Below are 20,999 nucleotides of genomic sequence, written 5' to 3'. Positions count from 1 at the left end.
CTGTATTAACAAAAAAAATATATGATGACCTTGATGGGTGGAGCCTGCTGCCTCTTGACTTTGGTAGCAGAATTAGATCAATAAAAATGAATATCCTCCCTAGGTTATTATATCTCTTTTTATCATTGCCAGTGGAAATCCCTCTGAAACAATTTAGAGAATGGAATAAACATATTTCACGATTCATCTGGAATAAACAGAGACCAAGGGTTAAATTTTCCACCCTTCGGCTTCCGGAGGAGAGGGGCGGTAAGGCCCTCCCATCTTTAAGGGACTACTATTTAGCAGCCCAACTGAGACCTCTAGTATATTGGTGTAATTCTTCTTATGTAGCTAAATGGAAAACCATGGAGTTATCATTAACAAATGCACCAATACAATCACTGCTTGGTTGTGTGGGAATGGAGAAAAAAATATTACATACGGAGAGCCAATGGGTGAACTGCTCATTGAAGGTATGGGGGGAGGTGGTTAAAAAATTTGAACTCCAAAAACAGATAAAACTACTTAGATGGCCAGCGTATGACCCGAATTCACACCAGCATTACTAGATCATAGATATAAACAATGGACCTATTATGGTGTTACTGCTGTATGCAAAATCGTTAAAAAATGGGAGCTTAACAGCTTTAACAATTCATGTCAAATGTATGGACTAGATGGGCAAGACTTCTACAGGTACTTACAGTTCCGTGATTATTTTTGCAAAAAGCTGAAAGGTTGTAATCCAGCAGAGCCACCAGCGATTATTCATATATTTATGGATGCATACAACTCTGGGAATATTAAAGGACTTATAAGCAAGTTATACCACAGCATCACCTCATTGAAGAAGGATTCTACAAACTATGTGAAACAACGATGGGAAAAAGAGTTGAACATCGTGATAACAGAGGACATGTGGCTGAACACCTGGGAAACACAGTCATCCTCCACCAACTCCTGGACTTGGAGAGACTTCTGTTGGAAAAGCTTAATTCGTTTTTTTATAACTCCCAAGCAGAAGTCCAAACAGACTGGTACACAATTGGCCTGCTGGAGAGAATGTGGAGAGGCCTTTGCTGATCATGCTCATGTTTTTTGGTCTTGCCCCTCCATCCAGTTTTTCTGGAGGGAAGTGGCAAAAATTATTTCAAAGGTGCTATGTTTTAATATGAATATATTATTCACAACTCTCTATCTTGGGAATATGCCAGATGGGTTGAGTAAAGCTTATATGTACCTTCTTAGGGTCTTGCTGGCTGCAAGTAAAAAGGCCATCACAAAATGTTGGCTCCAGAAAAATGCCCCCACTACAGATTATTTTGTTAATATTGTAAAACAACTACATGTACTAGAGCAAATGACTTACTCAATCAGACTCCAAAAAGATCTAGGTGAAAAACGATGGCAGAAATGGCAAGCATATTTGGCCAATGAGTGAGACTGTATGCATGTACTGGGTATGATACTTTGTCTTTTGGATTTACTGATCACCCCCGGACCTTGAATATGGGTAATTGTTCAATGTTTTGTATTTGTCTTTTGTTTTACCTTCCTGTACTAAAAGATGAAAATGATCTATAAATAAAGAGTTTAAAAAAAACAAAACTTAAACTGTGACACAATAAACCAAAGGCTTACAACTACCCTATTACTTATAAAGGGGATGGAAAACTAATAGCATTTTAACTGACATACAAGCAGGGAAAACACAGCCAACAGGTTAAAATAACACCTGAACAGGCCTGACGTTAACTTTCCAAATGTCCCTGATGAATTTAAGGTGGAGTAACATTAACTTACGTCGACTATAGCTATTTACTGATTATTAAACAATGCTACTATCGTCCGAAGTAAGCTAGCAAGTTAACACTCTGCTCCAACAACGGTAACTACGATGCATTAAACTATTAATTTAATTCACTGCATCACATTGATGTTATTGTACCTCTATCTTTTTTCACGTTTTTCTTCCTCTTCTTTCCTTCTTTTCCTTCCCTGGGCACCGGATGGTTTCAATCTTTTGGACATTGTAATTCCGCTACAGTATCAATAAATGTCTCTCTTGGTCTTGTCGTCACGGTCCGGCCAGATTCAGACAACTCGCCTCTCGACCCCGCCCCCCACCCTCACAGAGGGCAGGTACAGTGCTACGAGCCAGCCAGGAACCCAGAAAAAAGGCCTCTCCATTATTTAATAGGCTTTGCTACGAAGTTATGTTGCTGTGGACTTATATAATATTTCGAAATAATAGTAGTAATAGCACTGGTAAAAAATAGTCTTTTTTTTTTCTCCCCCCTTTTGCGGCGCCCCCCCGTGGATGACACTGCCCTTAGCATTCGCCTATACAGCCTATGCCAAGGGCTGGCTCTGGGCAGAAACATACATGAATACATGCAAAGACATACACACACACAGCTTTACCCTGCAAAATGTTTATTTCATTCAATATGTATTTGCTTAATTATCATAACAGATATTTCGTATTTTATTAATATAAATCTGAGTTCAAAGTTAATAACCAAATAACCAAATTGGTAGCACATTAATAACCAATAACCAAAATAACATGTAGGTATTGTGCTACTCTATAAACCACCTTCAAAAACTCACCTGAGATTCTGTAACTCTTTCCTTTTTTTCAGCCAGTTGATTTGATGAGACAACTCATGAGTTTATAAAGGAGAAGGTGCTTCGTAATAGAGTGCTTACAACCTTTATTTAACCTCAAAAATGTAACATTTCTCAAATTATGAACCCACAGTTTTACAATCTACAACAATCTCAGAGCTTGTCTGAAAGTCTGCAGCTCACCTGTTTGTACCTCTCTGTGGCCAGGCTGCCGCTGGCAGAATGTTACTGATATAATATGGCCAATATGATGATGGCAAACATTACTAAACAAACTGGCTTATTTACCCTACATATAATGTCCAGTGGCAGCAGGTGACTCAAAAAATTGTGGAGGATATAAAGACAAAAAAAAGAAAAGAAACACTGCATCACATTCTTTTACACTAGTAGCTAGTAAGTTATTTCATAAATTATACTGAGATTTTGTAACATTTTATTTCAACCAATTACTATTTTATCCCTCTGCCTATTAAAAATATAGAAGGAGCCTACTCTTTTGCCTCAGTGGACCAGCCACCCCTAATAATGACCCATACAAAAATAACTAAACTCCTGATTCATGATATAGTGAAGGGCTAGGGATGCCATTAGTTAAATAATTACTAATCTCAAAGCTGATAAATGTTTGGATTTACTCATTCTCGCTTGCTGGGTCACAAACATAAAGCCTGGCTATATCAGTCTTGCTTTGAAGGTAACACCCAGGTTGCCAGGTCATTTGGCCAGGTATCCCCCCCAATTCAACTCTTTCGCTCTCCACCAGAATAGCCTGCTTTCTGCTGAAAACACAAACCTGGTACTGGTAATACTCTGTGGTGTCAAAATTACAAGATCTTTTGATATCAGTAAAGATATAGCTTTATATAAGATATAACGCCTTGAAAATGGCAGGGCAGGACTACCCTAAAAAAGGAAGGCTGGAGAGGTGTCTGACATCACATGTGACAGTTGTAGGAAACACTACATAACTGAAACCACAAGGAGCTTGGACAAGAGACTGAATAAACAGCAGAAACATACATTAGCTGTCTGTGAACACCAAACCAAAGCTTTTCACAACATCCACTGGGAAGAGGTCAAAGGTCATTGCTCAGAAGTCCGGAAGATCATTCAAGTCTGACACCAGAGGCCATCCTTGAACAGTGAGAGGGGTTACTATTTTTTCCCATATATAACCACCTGTCATAACAGGATTACATTTCCACACTTAGGCCATGTGATGACTTTTAGTTTGCTCCATTTACTGAATGGTGAAAATGAGACTGAAAGAAACAAAAGCTATTAAGTGGATGATGGTCTTGGAGAGCCTTGCACCATCAGATGATAGCGGAACTCCATGTATTTCACATGATAGCATCACAGAATTTCTCTAAAGTGATAATAGGCTGCCAGACTGCAAGTCAACAAATTGTGGACCTTGCAGCACCAGTAGCCCAAGATTTGTCTGGAGTAATTGATAGGCAATAATGTCATGTAGAGGCTGTGACATACCATCAAAAATAGTCATTCTAGCTTGCTTTACTGGTCTTTAAAGGGACAGTGTTCCAAAATGGCTAGATCAGAGTCCATATCCTTCTGAGACAGTGACTTTGTTGGCTTGGGTGGTAGTTATTTTTCATACCTTCCTGACATGTCACCAGGGTACACAGTAAAGTACTTTGAATGATGAACAGAGTATTTGTTTGAAGAAACAAAGAAACAAACTGTTTACTGATGGAGCTTATATAATTATGTCATTTAGAGCAAAAAATGTAATTTTGTCACTTTTCAGGATGCATGGTGGGTCAGGATCTCAATCACAACACATTATAACAGCATCCATATGATTATAAACAGTCAGTGGGTACATGTTTAGATTAACAGGTGGACACGGGGGGGAAACATGTTGAAAAAACCACACAGACTTTTGGATCCGCAGTGCCGGAGTGCTGTATCAATTAACACACTGGTGCGGCTTTAAGCCGGAGCTGCTTGGTTCTGTGTTAACAAATAAATGTGGAGAATTGGCGAGCCTTCGCTGTGGAGATAATGCGGAGTCTCTGTGTGAAAAGAGCTACTGATAACACGTCACTTGGCTGAATGGAGATGAGGTGCAGGTGTTGGTGGCAGACTGGCTACAAGTGTCTTGAGGCAAAAAGAGCACACAGCTTTGTACATCTTGGCTGGCTCAATTTTGATCATCATGATTAAATGCAAAGTACCCCCAAACAGGGGCAGAGGAATTAAAAAATTGACATAGACAAAAGAGTCACAGCAGCTTGTGTCAGGTGGTGACTGATGCATTTTTCTCCAGGAGGCTATACCAAAAATCAATCAAATGTGTATTTAAATGAATAAAAAATGAAATGGCATTTATTTGTATATGCTGAGCTGAATGAACATTTGTTATGAAAGATGTCTAGTTAAGGTACTTCGATAACTGCAAATTCTTTATAATATTTGTGTTTTTTTACCTCAATGTGTCATGGTGAAAGACTAGTGGAAGTGAAAAGTCACTTGATAAGTATGAAAGAAATCTGATTGATGGAATAGAAGTCGACATTACAATATATAAATACATATCATATAATAATACAATATAAAAACTATTTTATAGTTATTTGATAGGTACAATGCAAATTAACATAGCACCACCATAAAACTAGACAATAGGCTGTCAGGACTTACCACAAATGTAGCTTCTATCGCATCTCTGAAGCTACCATCTGAAGTTCATCGGGACACAGTGTGTGGCGATTCTTGCCAAACTCTCATTCTGGTGCATTTCATGTCAGATGCACCATGAGCTACAAGCTCTCTGCTGCCACTGATTGGGTGGGGGTGCGTGAATTAGCTACATTCAGATAAATACCATTTTGGTCCTGGAAATATCCGCCCAACAAGCTCCTGTCTCCTGTTATTGAAGATGAATGAACTGTGGACATACATCTTAGCGATAGTCAATGGGCAAATAGAAATACACCATTAACTTTAGACAACGTAGAACATTTTTAACTTACAGTACATTTTTATTACAGATAATACATTTTATTCACTAGTCATACAGTATAATGTTTACCTTGCTAATTTTAAAATATATATTTTAAAGTATCTTTTTATTCAATGAAGGTTTTTTTTTTTTCATGTGGGATTGTGGTGGTGTATAATGAAGATAGAGAGAAGATAAAATATGCTGAATCATCCAATATGGTATTTTGACAAATTTTCACCATGTAATGATGAATTAGAATCTCATAAAATGTTTTGTTTAGTCAAGATAAATCAAAGGTGGGAGAACAATAGAGTGATCAATCTGAACCAACTTAGAATAAAATTAGGAAAAGGATTAAATGAAAATACAAAGTAACACTACACTTAATGAGCAGAGATGATTTAGGGATGCTTCTACCTGGAAAGACAAATTATATTTAATTAATATCTCTGTAATTGATGTCAGAGATATAATTTAATCACCAAACCTCAGTGAAATTTACATGCACAACACATGCCAATACAAGATGTTATGCCAATAATATCAGAAATTGTTTTCTAAAACTGTAGGCAAACTTAATGTTGATGAATGCATGATGAGAATTGCAGAGGTGAAGATGTTAGAGATCTTGTTTATGGGGAGCAGGGAGAGCACTGTAAGCACTACACTCAAAGCTGATTCAACATGAGAAAATTTGTTGGCAGTTTTATCGAACCAGCTGTTGAAGAGCAGTAAGACATATCTTATCTAAGACAAAGTCCCCTAGATAACTCAGCTGATACTCATTGCGTATAAAGAATGGATCGCAATGTTTTTGGTTATTTATTATTTGGCTTACCGACTATCTTTCCGAATGTGCTATCAGTTTTCTTCAGTAGTGTGTTTTTCAAAAGGTGGGGGAATCACTCATGAGGGAAAGGAAATGTTGAAAAAAAAAACCTCAATCTTTTTTTTCTCTCACAATTTTTTTCAGGATCTGAAGCTCTCAATTGAAACTTGCCGGATCTACAGTTTGTATCATTCCCTTCACCACTTCAAGTATCACACCTTCCTGCATTGCAAGAAGGAGGTAAGGATGGCTGCATTAATGCTAAAATGAATTACATTTTTTATTTTGTACTTTGCTCCAAAGTCCTGTCTGTATTGTTGTCTGTAATGGACAGATATAATGCTAAAGCTGCTAAAGCTGACATATTTACACATTCTGAATATCATTCAGAGAATACATGCATACATTGAAAAGAGTAGATCAGGTTTTTGGGTCCCACCTGTTTTGGTGCCATAGAAGTTAATAATTGTTTTGAAGTGACTCAGATGACGTATCACATAACATGACCTATCCAAATAGCATATAGTTCATACTAATTCATACTAAGTTCATACTAGGGCTGTCACAATATCAGGTTCTCACTGGATGATTATTGTATCCAAAAGAATTCACGATAATAATATTATCATTCACATTTTGAAAAAAAAAAGAGCTCCCAGTCAAATTCATCTTAACTTTGTCTATTGTGTGTTCTGTCTGTGTTCTGTCAAATGAATAACATTTGTTTTACAAGTGTAGGCAGGTGGACAGAGAGTCTATGTAAACATACTGTAAATGTCTGTCATTTCAACATGATTTTGCACAGCAGTAGTAAATCAATGAGTGGCAGCCACATACCAGATCCATGCCACAAACTAGCTAGCTAAGAGCTAACTGTTACTGCAGCTTTTTCTTCTTTTTCCATTGTATGGCAGTTGGCAACCAGTATTTAAGCACATTACCGCCACCCACTATAACAAAGCAAGAACAGAAAGAAAGAAAAAAATTAAGAGGTGCCGGATTATTTCAATTATATTATTAACACAATATTAATTTGTCATTTTCTAAATCCTGATTATTGTCAATACCGGTTATCAACGACACCCCTAGCTAAACCTAGGATTTTGGCCCTGATATTCCAGTCTCTCCCTCCCATGTGTGATGATCACCAAGAACTGTTCAAAGATCCTATCTATGTCGTTGATGCTTGCTGAATACCTAAAAGGCTAAATATATCTGGCTGTGTCACCAGTGAGTTGGGGAACCAAAAATGAGCTACAGACAATGGGTCTCATTCATGAAACGTGAGCAGAACGAATTTGTGTGTAAACTGTTCGCAGACGGAAATTTACGTGCATCTCGCATTCATCAATATTTTAGTAGCTCCGATCTTTTCGTAGCTACTAACAAAATCTACACATGCTGCTGACCACGCGTAGTGCTTGTGTAAATTTAAGAATGCACATAAATAATGCTTGTCACTATTGGAAATTACAATTTAAATTCATATTGCGCTCTGTTATGTACACAATACGCAGATGCCTTTGAAACACGTGATATAGCCTAAACATATGATAAAAATATAACACATTTAGTTAAAGTAGTTGGCAATTGGCAGGTTTAAGATCCAGATTAGGTTCATGGTTGTGAATTATCTATGTAAATCGACTCAATAGATTACACGTTCTTTCTACATGTTGAATGATGGTAATAAAAATATAGGCTCCAGTGGAGGCATGTCGCTGTCTCCGCCAGGTATAATTCCTGACAGAGAGGTCTCCCCAGTTATCCCCGCGATGCGCTCGTCTGCAGTTGATAGCTGCGACTGTGAGCCTCCTCCTTCTGTGGCTGATATATTTCTTTTGTGTGAGGTTATGCGTTTCTTTGCCTCCAGTTTCATGTTAAACCATTTACGCTTCACCTCGGACATGGTTCTTTGGACTACGGAGACAATATTGACGGCATCTGTCACCTCCCTCCAGGCCTTGGCTTTGCCTGTCCCTGTCACACCACTGCTAACAGATGAAAATAAAAAAAAAATTCTTAATTCCACTTCACCCAAAAGTATTTCTATCTCCGCTTCCGCAAAGTTCTTTTTTCTTTCTCTCCCTTTCTTCGTTTGCGCCATGACTGACAGGTCGACCGGATGCAGCTACACCTCCTTATATGGTGGTCATTGGCAATTCATGGGCGGGGATTTATGCTAATAGCTGATTACCGGGAGCGCGCTGTCACTTTACGATGGATTGGCATTCACGATCATACACACGTGTTTACGATCAGATCTGAGTTTCCCGCAGTGTTCATGAATCCGGAGTAGGTTTTTAGTAGCGTAGGCTTTTATGTGCAAATCTACGCACAAATTTACTAACGTTTCATGAATGAGACCCAATGAGAGCAGAGACTCTCTCCTTTCTTCTCCACCTCAATCCTCTGCTGTCATCTGCAGTAGGTCTTAAAAATGCTACTTACACTGCCATGAGTCTGTCTAGAGTCATGGCAGAATGATAGTCTTACATACAGTCATCAACTCAAAGCAAATGTGTTACTGTCAAAATAGCTACAACTTTTTGTTGGCCTATGGAACAGAAACTACACACATTGGTGCATGTTTGAATGGTATGCCTAGTAAGGTACGTATAAGATTAACGTTCAGTCTGATACAATGACCAATTCAGTTACCCCTTGATCCGACATTTTCAGATTAAATCAGTCAACACTTGTCATGACACCATCTATGCATGCTGGAGTGGCACTGCTGATCTCTCAGACATTACAGGCTGAACATAGGCTGAACACACTGGATTTCAACGTCCATGTTAACAGAAGACACGCATGCAGTTCTCGGCAAAAATAGAGCTGAAAATGACCTGTAGACAATCATATTGACATCATATCAGCATGCCACTACAGTTTTAATGTCTGTATCTGTGGAATCTGAATTAATGTCAGGGTCTGAAGAGTCACAGACATGAATAGGAAACACACAGGTGAAGCCCCCCCCCCCATTCTGTAAATGGTAGTATTTTGCATACTGAGATTAAGGCTACTTTTTATAGTCTTATTATAGTTAATGCAGGATTGTTACATGTTCTTGTGGGATTGCTTTTTCTCTTTCTTTATTATACAACCATCTTTTTCTTCTTTCATACATCATTGGACTGCCTCCTGTCAATTTTCCAGACAGACACATTGTTCAAATTTTCAAATGTCAAGAATGGCTGTCTATGGGTGTTGCATTTCTTCATGAATATCTCAAATTATAATGTGTATGAGTACGCTACCGTACTCATACACATTATAATTACACTACCGTACTAATACACATTATAATTTGAGATATTCATGGAGAAATGCAATACCCATAGACAGCTATTCTTGACATTTGAAAATTGGAATAATGTGTCTGTCTGGAAAAATTGCAATATGGAGATATGCTCAACATATTAAAGAATAACTCACAAACTGTTTGGAGTAGAAGAAACATTTTTGTACATTGGTTTCCTTGGATGACGCTGAATCGATTGATATAGGCCACGTCCATTTGGACCTCGATCATTTTTGTTTTTTGACCTTTTTTGCCTCTATTGGTACATATTTCAACCAATCTTTACTTAACAAAATTTGAGCATTGTTTTTATTTTTACTGTTTGGGGGTAATATATCAAACTTTTTAGGGTTTGACCTGATGCACTTAACAGGCCGTAAATCTTTAATGTTAAATCTGATACGGACCAAATCTGGGAATGTTGTACATACAGTACCTCCACATTGTACAAGTGTGTAAAATTTTGTACAACTGTACTCACAGGGGGTGCTACCGTAACAATATAACATGATATTTCTGCAATTCTGTCGCCTTTAAGTAGATGAAACCTAATAAAATGCTGACGTATCTCTAAGGCATTAGCAAATTTTGGGTGGTACCATCATACACTAATCACCAACGCTGCTGTCAAATGTGATGTCATTCAGATCTAGGTGGTGCTATAGTACAAATCTAATTATGGTAGAACTATGAAAGCAGAATTTTGTGACAAATTTACCACTTGATTATTATATATATACATATTATTATTATTATTAGATTATTGAATGCATCATTCACAACGAGCGACAGCAACTACCACACATTTTCACAAGTTTTCTTGTTAGATAATCCTATACTATGCCTTTGCCATCTTGTTTTCATATCTTGTTTTTCCTGTTTTCTGTAACTTGCTTTTTCTTTTGTCATCAGCTTTGCCCTTACAAAATGCTGAAAGTGCTCAGGATTCACGTTTTCTTTGCATGATAAATTCTTTTAAAACATACTTATCGTAGTTTACTATATCAGTCCTTGTACCCACTTCAAGTTTAGCATTAGTTTCTTTCAGCATCAGTTTACAGCAGGGGTCTCAAAATCAAATTAGCATGGGGCCACCCAGGTGAAAAAGGAATATACTTAAGTTGTATTTTTTTCAATGTACTTTACTAATTACATATTAAATGTGTTATTTTAGAAGAACTTAAAGTATATTTAGTACTCTTTAAGAACTGCTTAAGTTCAAAATTAAGGTAATTGTGGTATATTTTATTGCACTTAGTTGGGTTTAAATGGGACAACTTCAAAAACATTTAGTGTAATTCAATCACTTGAAGTAGGATATCAGTTCATTAGTAATTTATTATCACTATACTCCAAGAGTCACTTTAAATAGCACACATTAAGTACATTACTATAATATTATGTATACATATATACAATATATGTTAAGTAAACGTAATTCAAGTATACTTAAGTTTAAATAAATGAAGTCTACTTCTCAATGCTAAATGCACTTTTTACCTTTCGATATAATTACATTTTCAGTTGTAGATTACAAATATACTAACAAAGACTTGAACTATCTGGACATAAATAAAGATTTCCCAACATGATGCTTTTACACACTTAGTAACTGTATTATAGTACCCTTATAGAAATAAGTTACAGGAACCAGGGGCGGTTCCTCATATGGGCAATATGGGCAGCCGCCCAGGGCGGCATTTGTGGAGGGGCAGCATGAGCGCCTGCAAAAAAAAAAAAAGAGAGCGGACAGTCGCCCACAGTAACCGGCTCTGTGGCAGCCGCCTCTGGGCTTATCTCATCTCGACAGATCGACCCCGGTGCCAACCCGTACCGGCTGTCAAATTTGTTTGCATTCATTTCATCTGTTTTTTGTATTGCTCATTTACACGTCAAGTCAATTATGTCATGTTGCCGTGTGGGGAGTGGGCGGCTGGGCGCCCTCTGTTTTGTAGGGATAGGTTCACCTCTGGACTTCAGCTCTCCCTACTGGTGCGGGGGAGCGGTGAACCAGGGGATTCATGTAATAGTGCACAACTAATGCAATTAGCTGTATTAATCCCCGAGGGGAAATTAGTGTTACGGTGAGGTTATTTCTAGGACCCAAATGCAGAGAACGGAGACCGGAAGTCAGTGAACAAAGGATTTTTTTCACAAACTGTGATTTCTGGAGGGTAATGGGGAGGAGAAGACCAGGCTTGCAGGCAGGCAAGCAGGGTTGGCTGGAGCCGGCATGGAGGAACACATGAGAGCAGGCAAGCTGGAAGTGGAGCAGAACGGCGCTGGAGATTTCTGCAGCCAAAGAACAAGGGCATTAGCGTAAAGGCAAAAATACAGAATAACACGAAATAGTAGCACTCTGAAGTCACCGTATGGGATGTAATAATCTAGTGCCGAAGTGGTGGAGAGACCAGGTAGATAAAGCCAAAGGGTGATGAGATGATCTGGGACAGGTGTGCCACTCTGCTGCTGCTGCCATGCCCACAGACACACACACACAGGAGAAGGAGCAGGTGAGGGAGAAAAGGAGGGGGGAGAAGCAGAAGCAACCATACTGCCACAGTAGCACCGTGACAATTAGGTTATCAGAGCGGCGGGTACATTCAAGTACAAATACAATCAAAATACAAGGGCAAATATAGAAACAATAAAGTACTATATACAATATACAAAAAAACAATAAAATACTATACAATCAAATGCTTAAGTAGCTATAAAATAAAATACCGAGGTAAATAAAATAAAATACTGAGGTATCGAAGAGTAATGGTAAGTGGAACATAAGGTGCAAGAGGATAAGGTGCAGTATTTACAGTAATAATAATGTAAAGAGCCTTATTTTTTATTTTTATGGAGTGTGTGTTATAAAGTCTGATGGCACCAGGTAGGAATGATTTCCTGTGCCGTTCCTTTAGGCAGCGGGGTTGAATGAGTCTGTTGCTGAAGCTGCTTTTAAGCTTGTCCAGAGTTTTGCTGAAGGTGAGGTCCGCCCAGGGCATTATGCAAGCTTGGACCGCCACTGACAGGAACATGTACTTCAATAATGATAATAATAATATTCAAAATGTTCAAAATTTACATGGTTCTAGTGTAATCTGTATCAAAATGAAATCAAATATTGTTAGTAGAGGTCTTCACGGGTCCAATTTGACAGACCCGAACCCAAATGGACCCCTGAAAATTGTACCCGGAGCCGACTGGCCCCGAACTATTATTATAAATCTGATTTCCGAACCCGAGCAGCACCGAGATATGTCGGAACCAGCTCCGAATAGAACCGTGACATACCAGCCCCGAACCCTAAAAAACCTGTGGAACCGAAATGCCCGAGTTGCTTTATGATTTAATACAAGTTGTCTAGCGTTAAATAAGACTTGTTTTTATTACTTTTTGTTTCTTACCTAAATGTAGTCTTCTTCTACCTGGTTCTTGCTGTGGGCACTGCCAGCCCCCCTGGCCATAACGTGATGTAAACAAAAATAAATCCACGTTGTCATTTTCTTGTTTAGATGGTCATGTACTGTAATCCTTCTTCTTAGCCATTGCTAACGCTAATCCACCGGTCAGTAGAACACATTTTCTCTTGTTTAATTAATGTTATAATTTTGGAGTTTCCATTGTGCTTTGCAGAGCATACCGGTAACAACACGCTATGGCAACTCGATTGTTTAACCATTTTGAACCATTAACCAAAACGTTACGTTAATAAACAATCTTATTAACTGCCCCGAGTCCTGACCTAGGCTCTAACTTTTGCTTGAACTTTCACCTTTGACGTCATCATCAGAATGTGACAGTCATGAGTCAATCATTTAGTGCCCTCTTGTGGCGAGAGTTTTGTGAAAATGACATACAAATTATCCATCATCAGGGGACAACAGTCTAGTTCAAATGTATTTTGTTTTACTGAACAAACTACAGTCCACACAGCTGTGACCGCCAATCGCCGGGTCCTCTCGGGTACTATATAACCCGGCCTTTCACTATAAGAGCCCCAAGCCGGGAGTGACCGGGAATGTGAGTGCCGCAGATTATGGATTGGAGTTGGGCTGAGATTAAGGTCAGGCAGTGGATGAATTTCATGATGTCTAATGAGTGTGAGTGGCCTTTATTGATGATGTTGATGTCAGTGAGGTTGATCTGAGTAGATGAGGATGACTATTTGGACCACTCCAGCCCCCAAAGAAGTGCAGGAATGACGACTGGATATGGTTCGTAGAGGGCAAAGGAAGGAGAGAGTGAGGACAGTTGAGGGGGCAAACTGGAGGCGAACCATCTACCGCCGTAGTAGTTTCCAAACCTGCTGAGGGTGCGGTGTCGGTGATCAGCTGGATATCCTCGGGCTGGGTGATTTGATTGTCGTTATAGAAAAAAAATGCTGTTCCGTGAAGAGAGAGAGTCACGCCATGTTCATAGCTCCATTTCACGGGAGTCATCTAAGGTGATGTAGTCACTGAGGGATGGAATGGTGGAAGGCAGGGATGGTAAGTGGGAGATAAAGGATCGACTTTGAGGGCTGCTGTGAACCACGAAGTTGAGGTTTCCTAGCAGGGAGAGAAGCTGGTGCTTGGTGCAGCAGTGGGTGAGGAGGTATTTGGAGATGTATAAGGAGATATACATTGCAACCAAGGTCATTAAAGTTGTTGCACACTATCCTGCTGCCCTGGAAGAGGACTGCATCTGGATCGACCTTCAAAAAGTCGTCTGAGGGATTGAGAATTAACTTGTGATCCATAAGGTATGAAGCTTTTAGTTGACTTAGAAAATAATGTCGGTCTAAGTGCAAACAAACGTGAAACTTTAGACGAACAGTAGAGAAATGGTTAGGCTCACCTAGACTGTAGGTCTGCACAGGCTATTGAATTGGAAAGGCACAGGTGTTTGCATTAATGAGACACAGGCAGTTTGATTGGCAAATTGGCAAGGGAAAGTGGCATGGTCTAATTCCTAAACTTTAGTTATAATAACTTAATTTGCTGTACTATTAGCTAGTTTGTCCTTAATATTGTGTACAGTTAAATATTGTGGCTGAGGAATTTTGATGTAAATGCACTTTCTGCTCAGCAGGACCCTGACATGTTAAAGATGAAGATGAATAAAGGAAAATCAAGGAAGCCATCGCATGAGAACCATAGTCTTTCAACAGGACAATAATTCTGCATTTAATCATGTGATTTCTCCACTGATATACAACTACTTTGTCACATCTAGTGGATTCACAAGCAACTCACTGTGCAGTCCTCCAACCTCTCTAGTCTTCATTTGGACAGGTACACTAAGACTTTAGTGTGCATGCTCATCTTACATGGACGTTCTCATTCTAAGGAAAGAAAAGTCTTTCCACGTACATCACTCTTGAGTCTTGCACATAGTTACGGTATGGCAATCTATACAGTAAACTTGACATCATGCCAGATTTCCCTCAAATTGAGATCAGGAATGCCACAAGCATGTGCCACAGTGTGCAGATTATACACTGGTTTTCATTCTGACCAGTTTCACAAATTATATCCTCATCTCTGTCTGAAGCTGAGATAATCAGTTTCAGGTTGGGTGACAATCTGTAGCATGTTGTTCACCTACCTTCTGTTGAGTGAGAATGTGAAGCCAAAACCGGTCAAGCTGAGGAAAAAATGTTGACAGAGTATGTTGTGCATGGACTCCTTACTGATCTGAGGAAACATAACAATACACTTGTTACTCACCTCATATCAGTATCAATATTAATATGTTTAAGTGAAAGCAAAAGGTTTTTAAGAGTAAAATTAAACCACTTTCCAAGCACTTTCAAGGTACCTAAACCAAAGAGTTAAAATTAAGTTGTTGTTGTTTTCATCTTCTTCATCTCAAAAATAATAAACTTACCTCATGTTACAAAGGCGGTGCAGAAAAACCTCTGTGCACATGGATAATTTAAGCTTTTACGTTGTCAAATCTTTCTGGTAAAAAGAAATTGTTTTCAACAGTTAAAGAACTAATATTGCCACAGTGAAAAAGTAATAACACAATAAAATGTGAGGATTGTAATTTAACCCTTAACATATAGGCCCAAAGATAACATATTCAACAAACCCACCCAACTTCACCCCCAGAAAAACAATACCATTACACAGTCATTTGTTCCTTATCCACATACTGAAATACCCATTACATTGAACTTATTCATACAAATTCAACATTCAACAGCCCTTGTGACAGTAAACAACCCCACTGTATATCAGAACTAAAACATGCAACATTTACACAAACCTGCAATAATACAATGGGTAAGTAAGCTGATAATACTGATAATTTCATACTCTTGTGTTAAAGTCTGGGTCCTATCTCCCCTGATAATCAGTAACATTTGTAATACAATTAAGTATACTATTTCTTTTTTACTTGGGCACTTGGGAATATTTCTGAAAATTTTGTTTTTATTTTCATTATTAACATAATGATATATAAGAGAGAGGATTTGCTGTCAAAGTGAAAAGCAAAAGTGCCTGTTTGGCAATATGATTTAGAGTTAGTGACAATAGGGAACCTGATAACATTAATGAGGGAAAAGGAGTGTTACCTCACTGAGAAGTTAGGTGTGCATGATGTGAATTTGAGACCCCTGCTTTACAGGTTGCATAGCATTAGCAGCTAGCACTGACCCTCCATCCTTAACCATTCCTCAACTACCTGTTGGATTGATTTCTACAGTAATATTTTCAGTTTTCCAGCTATTGGATAATATCCAGCTGTGCCAGACTTCTTGTGTTTTCATTTGACTGTATGCAACTGACTTGTTTCCTGATCAGACGGACAGTATTGAGCAAGCAGCAGAGGACCCTGGCCAGGAGGAGGTGGTGCAGCAGTGCATGGCCAACCAGGGCTGGCTGGAGAGTCTCTATAACTCCTTCATGGAACTACTAAGCCTTAGTGCCAAGGCTTGAAGGATTACCACAGCCCCAGCTGCCAAACTCACACATCCCGGGTGGAGGCATCCCGAGTTTGTGAAACATTATACTACCAAAACTATATGGATGCTAATAGTGTATTAATTCCAGCAAGAACAGCCATAGGAGGTTTAAGTTTTATTGCGTCAATTCAAAGTACCTCTTGATTTCAAGAAACCTGTAATGGATTTTCCTCAAAAGTCAAAGAAGATAATTTGGTCAACACAACTAGAGATTTTTACAGAATATTGACAGACACACACAAGCTGTCTCCAAGTATGTATTGACAACCATGGTTTGTATAATTTATAGAAGGACATTTCTAAAAATTACCTGTGATTGGATTGTTTACCGACATTTAAAGAAGATGGGTTAAAGGGAAAGGGGTAAACATAAAATGGCCCACCTGCAGTGTTTTCTTCTGTCAGACTGAAGGGGTAAAACTAGAGTTGAGTGAGATAGAAGTGAGGTTTAAAAGGACTATGTAATAGTCTCTTGTTTCTACCTGCCTCAGTCAGAAAGCAGTTGAGACTGAAAGAAAATGTATTTAAAACTAAGCTGCATTCTGTCTGTTTGTGTAAAAAACAATAAGAGAGAGGATTTAATGCCTGTATAGACAAGGAGAGAAAAAATAATGCACGACTTTCTTAAAGGAAGTGAGGTGAAATGATCCAAAAGCATAAATGTCAGTGTTTAATGTTAGTCATTTTTATCTGTTTGTTGTTGATGGATATTTCCTATTATTTGACTTTTCAGAGGATATTCTTGCAGAGCAATTTTGTTGTTTTGCTATGTAAATATTGTACAGCTATTTAATTCTCTTGTTTCCAGTTGCCCTTCTGTACATGAAATTCCTGTATTTGACATAATGAAATAAAACTGTTCAAATGACAAACGTGAAGACGAACCACCTAAGGTTGAGTCATTTCACTAAGTACAAACAAGCAAGTTGATTTAAGCTGATACAAGATCCAATAGGTAAGTTCAGGTTGTGGCTTCTTTTTTCATACAATGTAGGATTGCACAATGAAATGTATTTTTTAAATTGAATTACCTTTGCGTTTCTTCTCTTGAACTAGTTTTGAGCTTTGTTAAGAGAAGTAAAAGGGAATACCTAACTGCACACACATACACTGCTTCAAGACAGTACCCACCCCAGCCACAGTCTGTTCACCCCGCTGTCATGTGGAAAAAGATGAAGAAGTATATGCTGCCATACCACCAGACTACAAAGCAGCTTCTTTCCTCAGGCTGTGGGACTCCTCTATTCATCCACAACACTCCATTTTAGAGAATAAGACAAAACTAGTTTAGTTTTTGAAACCCTGGCATTGAAAAAAAAAACAAATAAATTTCCCCTGTATCATTGTACCTACAATCCTGAAATCATAAAGGGCCAACTCAATGCAAATCCTTATCACCACAAAGTCCAGTTCCACAAAACATCTTGTTTTTTGTTTAAATATGCTTACAAGGCTGTAGCACACTGTATCATATTTGTTGTGTATGCTTGTTTGCTTCAGTCAAAGGCACATAGTGGAAGGAAAAAGAGGTGCTTTGAAGTCAAATGTGTAAAAAGCCCTCATGTTGTCTCAGGGTCAAAAATGACATTTCAATGTAGTGCTGGGCCATAGGGACAAAAATTCATATTTCGATTTTTTCAGGCTGAATGGCAGTACACAATATATATCACAGTATTTTCTATGAAGTGGGCTCAATATTCAGTTGTAAGTGAAAGCCACATGTGAGATGTCACGAGTACATTCATTTAAACAGACTGTGATCAGAAATTAAATACACAAAAGAAATTAAATACAAAGACAGGGGTCTTTGTTTGAAAAGGTACAGCTGTACAACATGTAAAGGAAAAACTATAGATGATAAATAGCAGGGCTGTATGTTAACTTTTTTGCACATAGCACTGGTGCTCAAGAAGTTGAAAGCTTTGCAGTAGCCTACAGGCAAAAAAAAGGGTAGACGAGTATAAAAGTATCAAGTAAGTTTCTATGACCTTAAATTATTTTTTTTTAAATATCTTTAGGTATTTAGGCTATTAATCTTATTTATTTCACATTGCATGAACAGAAAGGACAAGGGAGGGAGGGAGGTCTGTGTACGTTTTGATAGTTAGATTTTTCGTTTGAACCAATAAACAAAATCATGGAAATAAAACATGGTATTCTCGTTTTACATAAAGGTACATAAAAATGTGAGTAGTTACGGAGAAGTGGGGAAGGAATGAATCAAGGACAACTTGATAATGAATTGCACTTGACCTGGTTTTGATTTACCCAAAGTAAAAGCTGTTTTTTGCCAACAAAATCAGATAGCAAAACTCTGGAACATGGTAGCAATGATCTATGTTACATTCCCATGCAGTTTAATACACATTAGATTACTTTTTAACGTGCTAGGTTAATCAAGGGAAAGAGGGCATCAAAACACATCTCTCCAGCACAAAAGCTGTCCAAGTTTGCTGCAACATCATTCGTGCCACTTTTGTGTGTCATTAATTAAAGTCACACTTGCCACAATAGGTAACCTGGAACTATGATGACATTTAAGGTTGCCGATAATCCAGAAATGTATACGTTATGGCAGAGAATGACACCAGGTTTTGACATCAAAATTATAATTTAAGCCATGCCGTGCCCCCGCTCAGGAGAAGTGGTGTTCTGGCACAGCTTGCTCATAGTAAATTTGTTCCTGCAGCAGCAAGTGTTTGTTTAGGAGGCAGTGATGCCATGTAAATGATAATGTTGATGTAGCTGGGTCAATATAATGTTTTTTATTATTTTTATTTTGGTGAATATTCTCAAAATCAAGTGTCATATTCTCTATGTGTCTGTGTTTACATGTGGGTGCCCCTTCGAATGGAGTTTCTAGCTGGAAGCCTGAATGATGAGTGAAGTTTTGAAAAAGTGAAAAAAAAAATACATTGAAAAAATCAGAAGGAGACCCAAGCCAAAAAATCATGACATAGGAATACTAATTAGAGCAGTTCTGAAGCACTTACTGTTGCAAATAATGATGGCAAATGCACATTGCTAGCTGTTATAACTTTGAATAATGCCAAGAATATATGAAAAATGAATGAAATGAATTATTTTCGAGGTTTGCTGAAAAGGTAATGGCAAACTGAGTTGGTGGAATTGAAATATCTGAAATGGCATCTGAAGAGTAAGAAGACTCATAATTGTGGGGTGAGAATGAAGGATTCAAAATGTACTATGAGCTGTGAGCCAAACTGCAACACTTAGATGAATTTCTGTCTGTTCTTGACAGAAATTCATCATGTTACTCCCATGTCCCATGTTACTGTGGGAACGAGTCAAATACTATGAATGGAACTGAAAAGCTGAATAAATTTCATAATGTATAATAGATGGGGAACATTAATATTTAAATGGAGTTTGCAGCTTAAAGATTGAACAAAAAAATTGTTGAGTATAGTTAAAATGTTGGAAAATATGCTATGTCGCTGTGTGTCTTTGTGTGTGGGCATGTGGGTCCACTTACGCATGCATATTTAGCTTCATTTGTGTCTGTGTGTGTACCACTGTGTGTTTTTCAACTGCACTCATTTGCAAATCTGCCTATGTCTTGGCCTAATTGTTATTTGTTGCCATGGTGATATGTAACTAAGTTGGTAACGGACAGAGATAGTTGATTTAATAGTGATTTTAGCTGAGGCTCACCTCGCATTATCATGCTTCTCCCTGAAAGACAGTAACTGCTATCACTTTAATGATGATATGGTAAAAACTATGAGAGTCTATTGATCACACTATTAAATTCTTTGTGTTTATTGTCAAAAATGTGACTTGTGGAACAGTTAAGAAAAGTAGATGTGTTTGCATACCTCCAGATATTTTTCCTCTCATTTTAATGGGACTTAATGCAGCAGTTGGTCAGTGCTCCTGTTAGTTAAAAGCCCACTGAGTCAAAAGTGTTGGTTCAATTTCTTCCAGAGGCACATTGTTGCGACCAGTTGAGTCCTCCACTCTGGATGTCAACATTCTGCCCCATACACACCAATGTAAAAATCTGAAAGTGGCTGAAAAATGATGAATATTTGCTATGACTGTGCTAAAAGTATAAATGACCTAAAAATTTGATATTAGAAAGTCTACACCACAGTGAACGTTTCAAAGTTTGAACTGAGTTTCTGCGTGAATGTATGAAGGACTGGGAAGAGTTTGAAAATGAGTCAGTTTGAAGTGATTTCTAAATGACTTCCATTATAACTGAGATATGACTAAGCTTCAAATCAAGTTAAATATTTTGAGAAGTTTAATTAGGATTTAAAAGCACTCAGGCCTCTTTCCAAAGCCACTCCCCCCAAACCAT

At 38.2% G+C, this 20,999-nt stretch overlaps 1 protein-coding gene across 1 annotated transcript in view; it reads left to right on the top strand.

Moving 5' to 3' along the window:
- The window catches only part of prr12b (proline rich 12b), a 79,508-nt gene extending 62,799 nt beyond the window's left edge, over positions 1-16,709 (top strand). Inside the window, exons 15-16 of the mRNA XM_073462211.1 lie at positions 6,561-6,656; positions 16,512-16,709. Of these exons, the coding sequence (XP_073318312.1) occupies positions 6,561-6,656; positions 16,512-16,646 (231 nt within the window). The 3' untranslated portion in view covers positions 16,647-16,709. The remainder of the gene's footprint in view (positions 1-6,560; positions 6,657-16,511) is intronic.
- Positions 16,710-20,999: the final 4,290 nt, after the last annotated feature.

This window comes from Pagrus major, chromosome 24, assembly GCF_040436345.1.
Source record: "Pagrus major chromosome 24, Pma_NU_1.0".
Lineage (NCBI taxonomy): Eukaryota > Metazoa > Chordata > Actinopteri > Spariformes > Sparidae > Pagrus > Pagrus major.
Note: the sequence above shows the minus strand (reverse complement) of the source record. Positions and strands in the feature narration are given on the sequence as shown.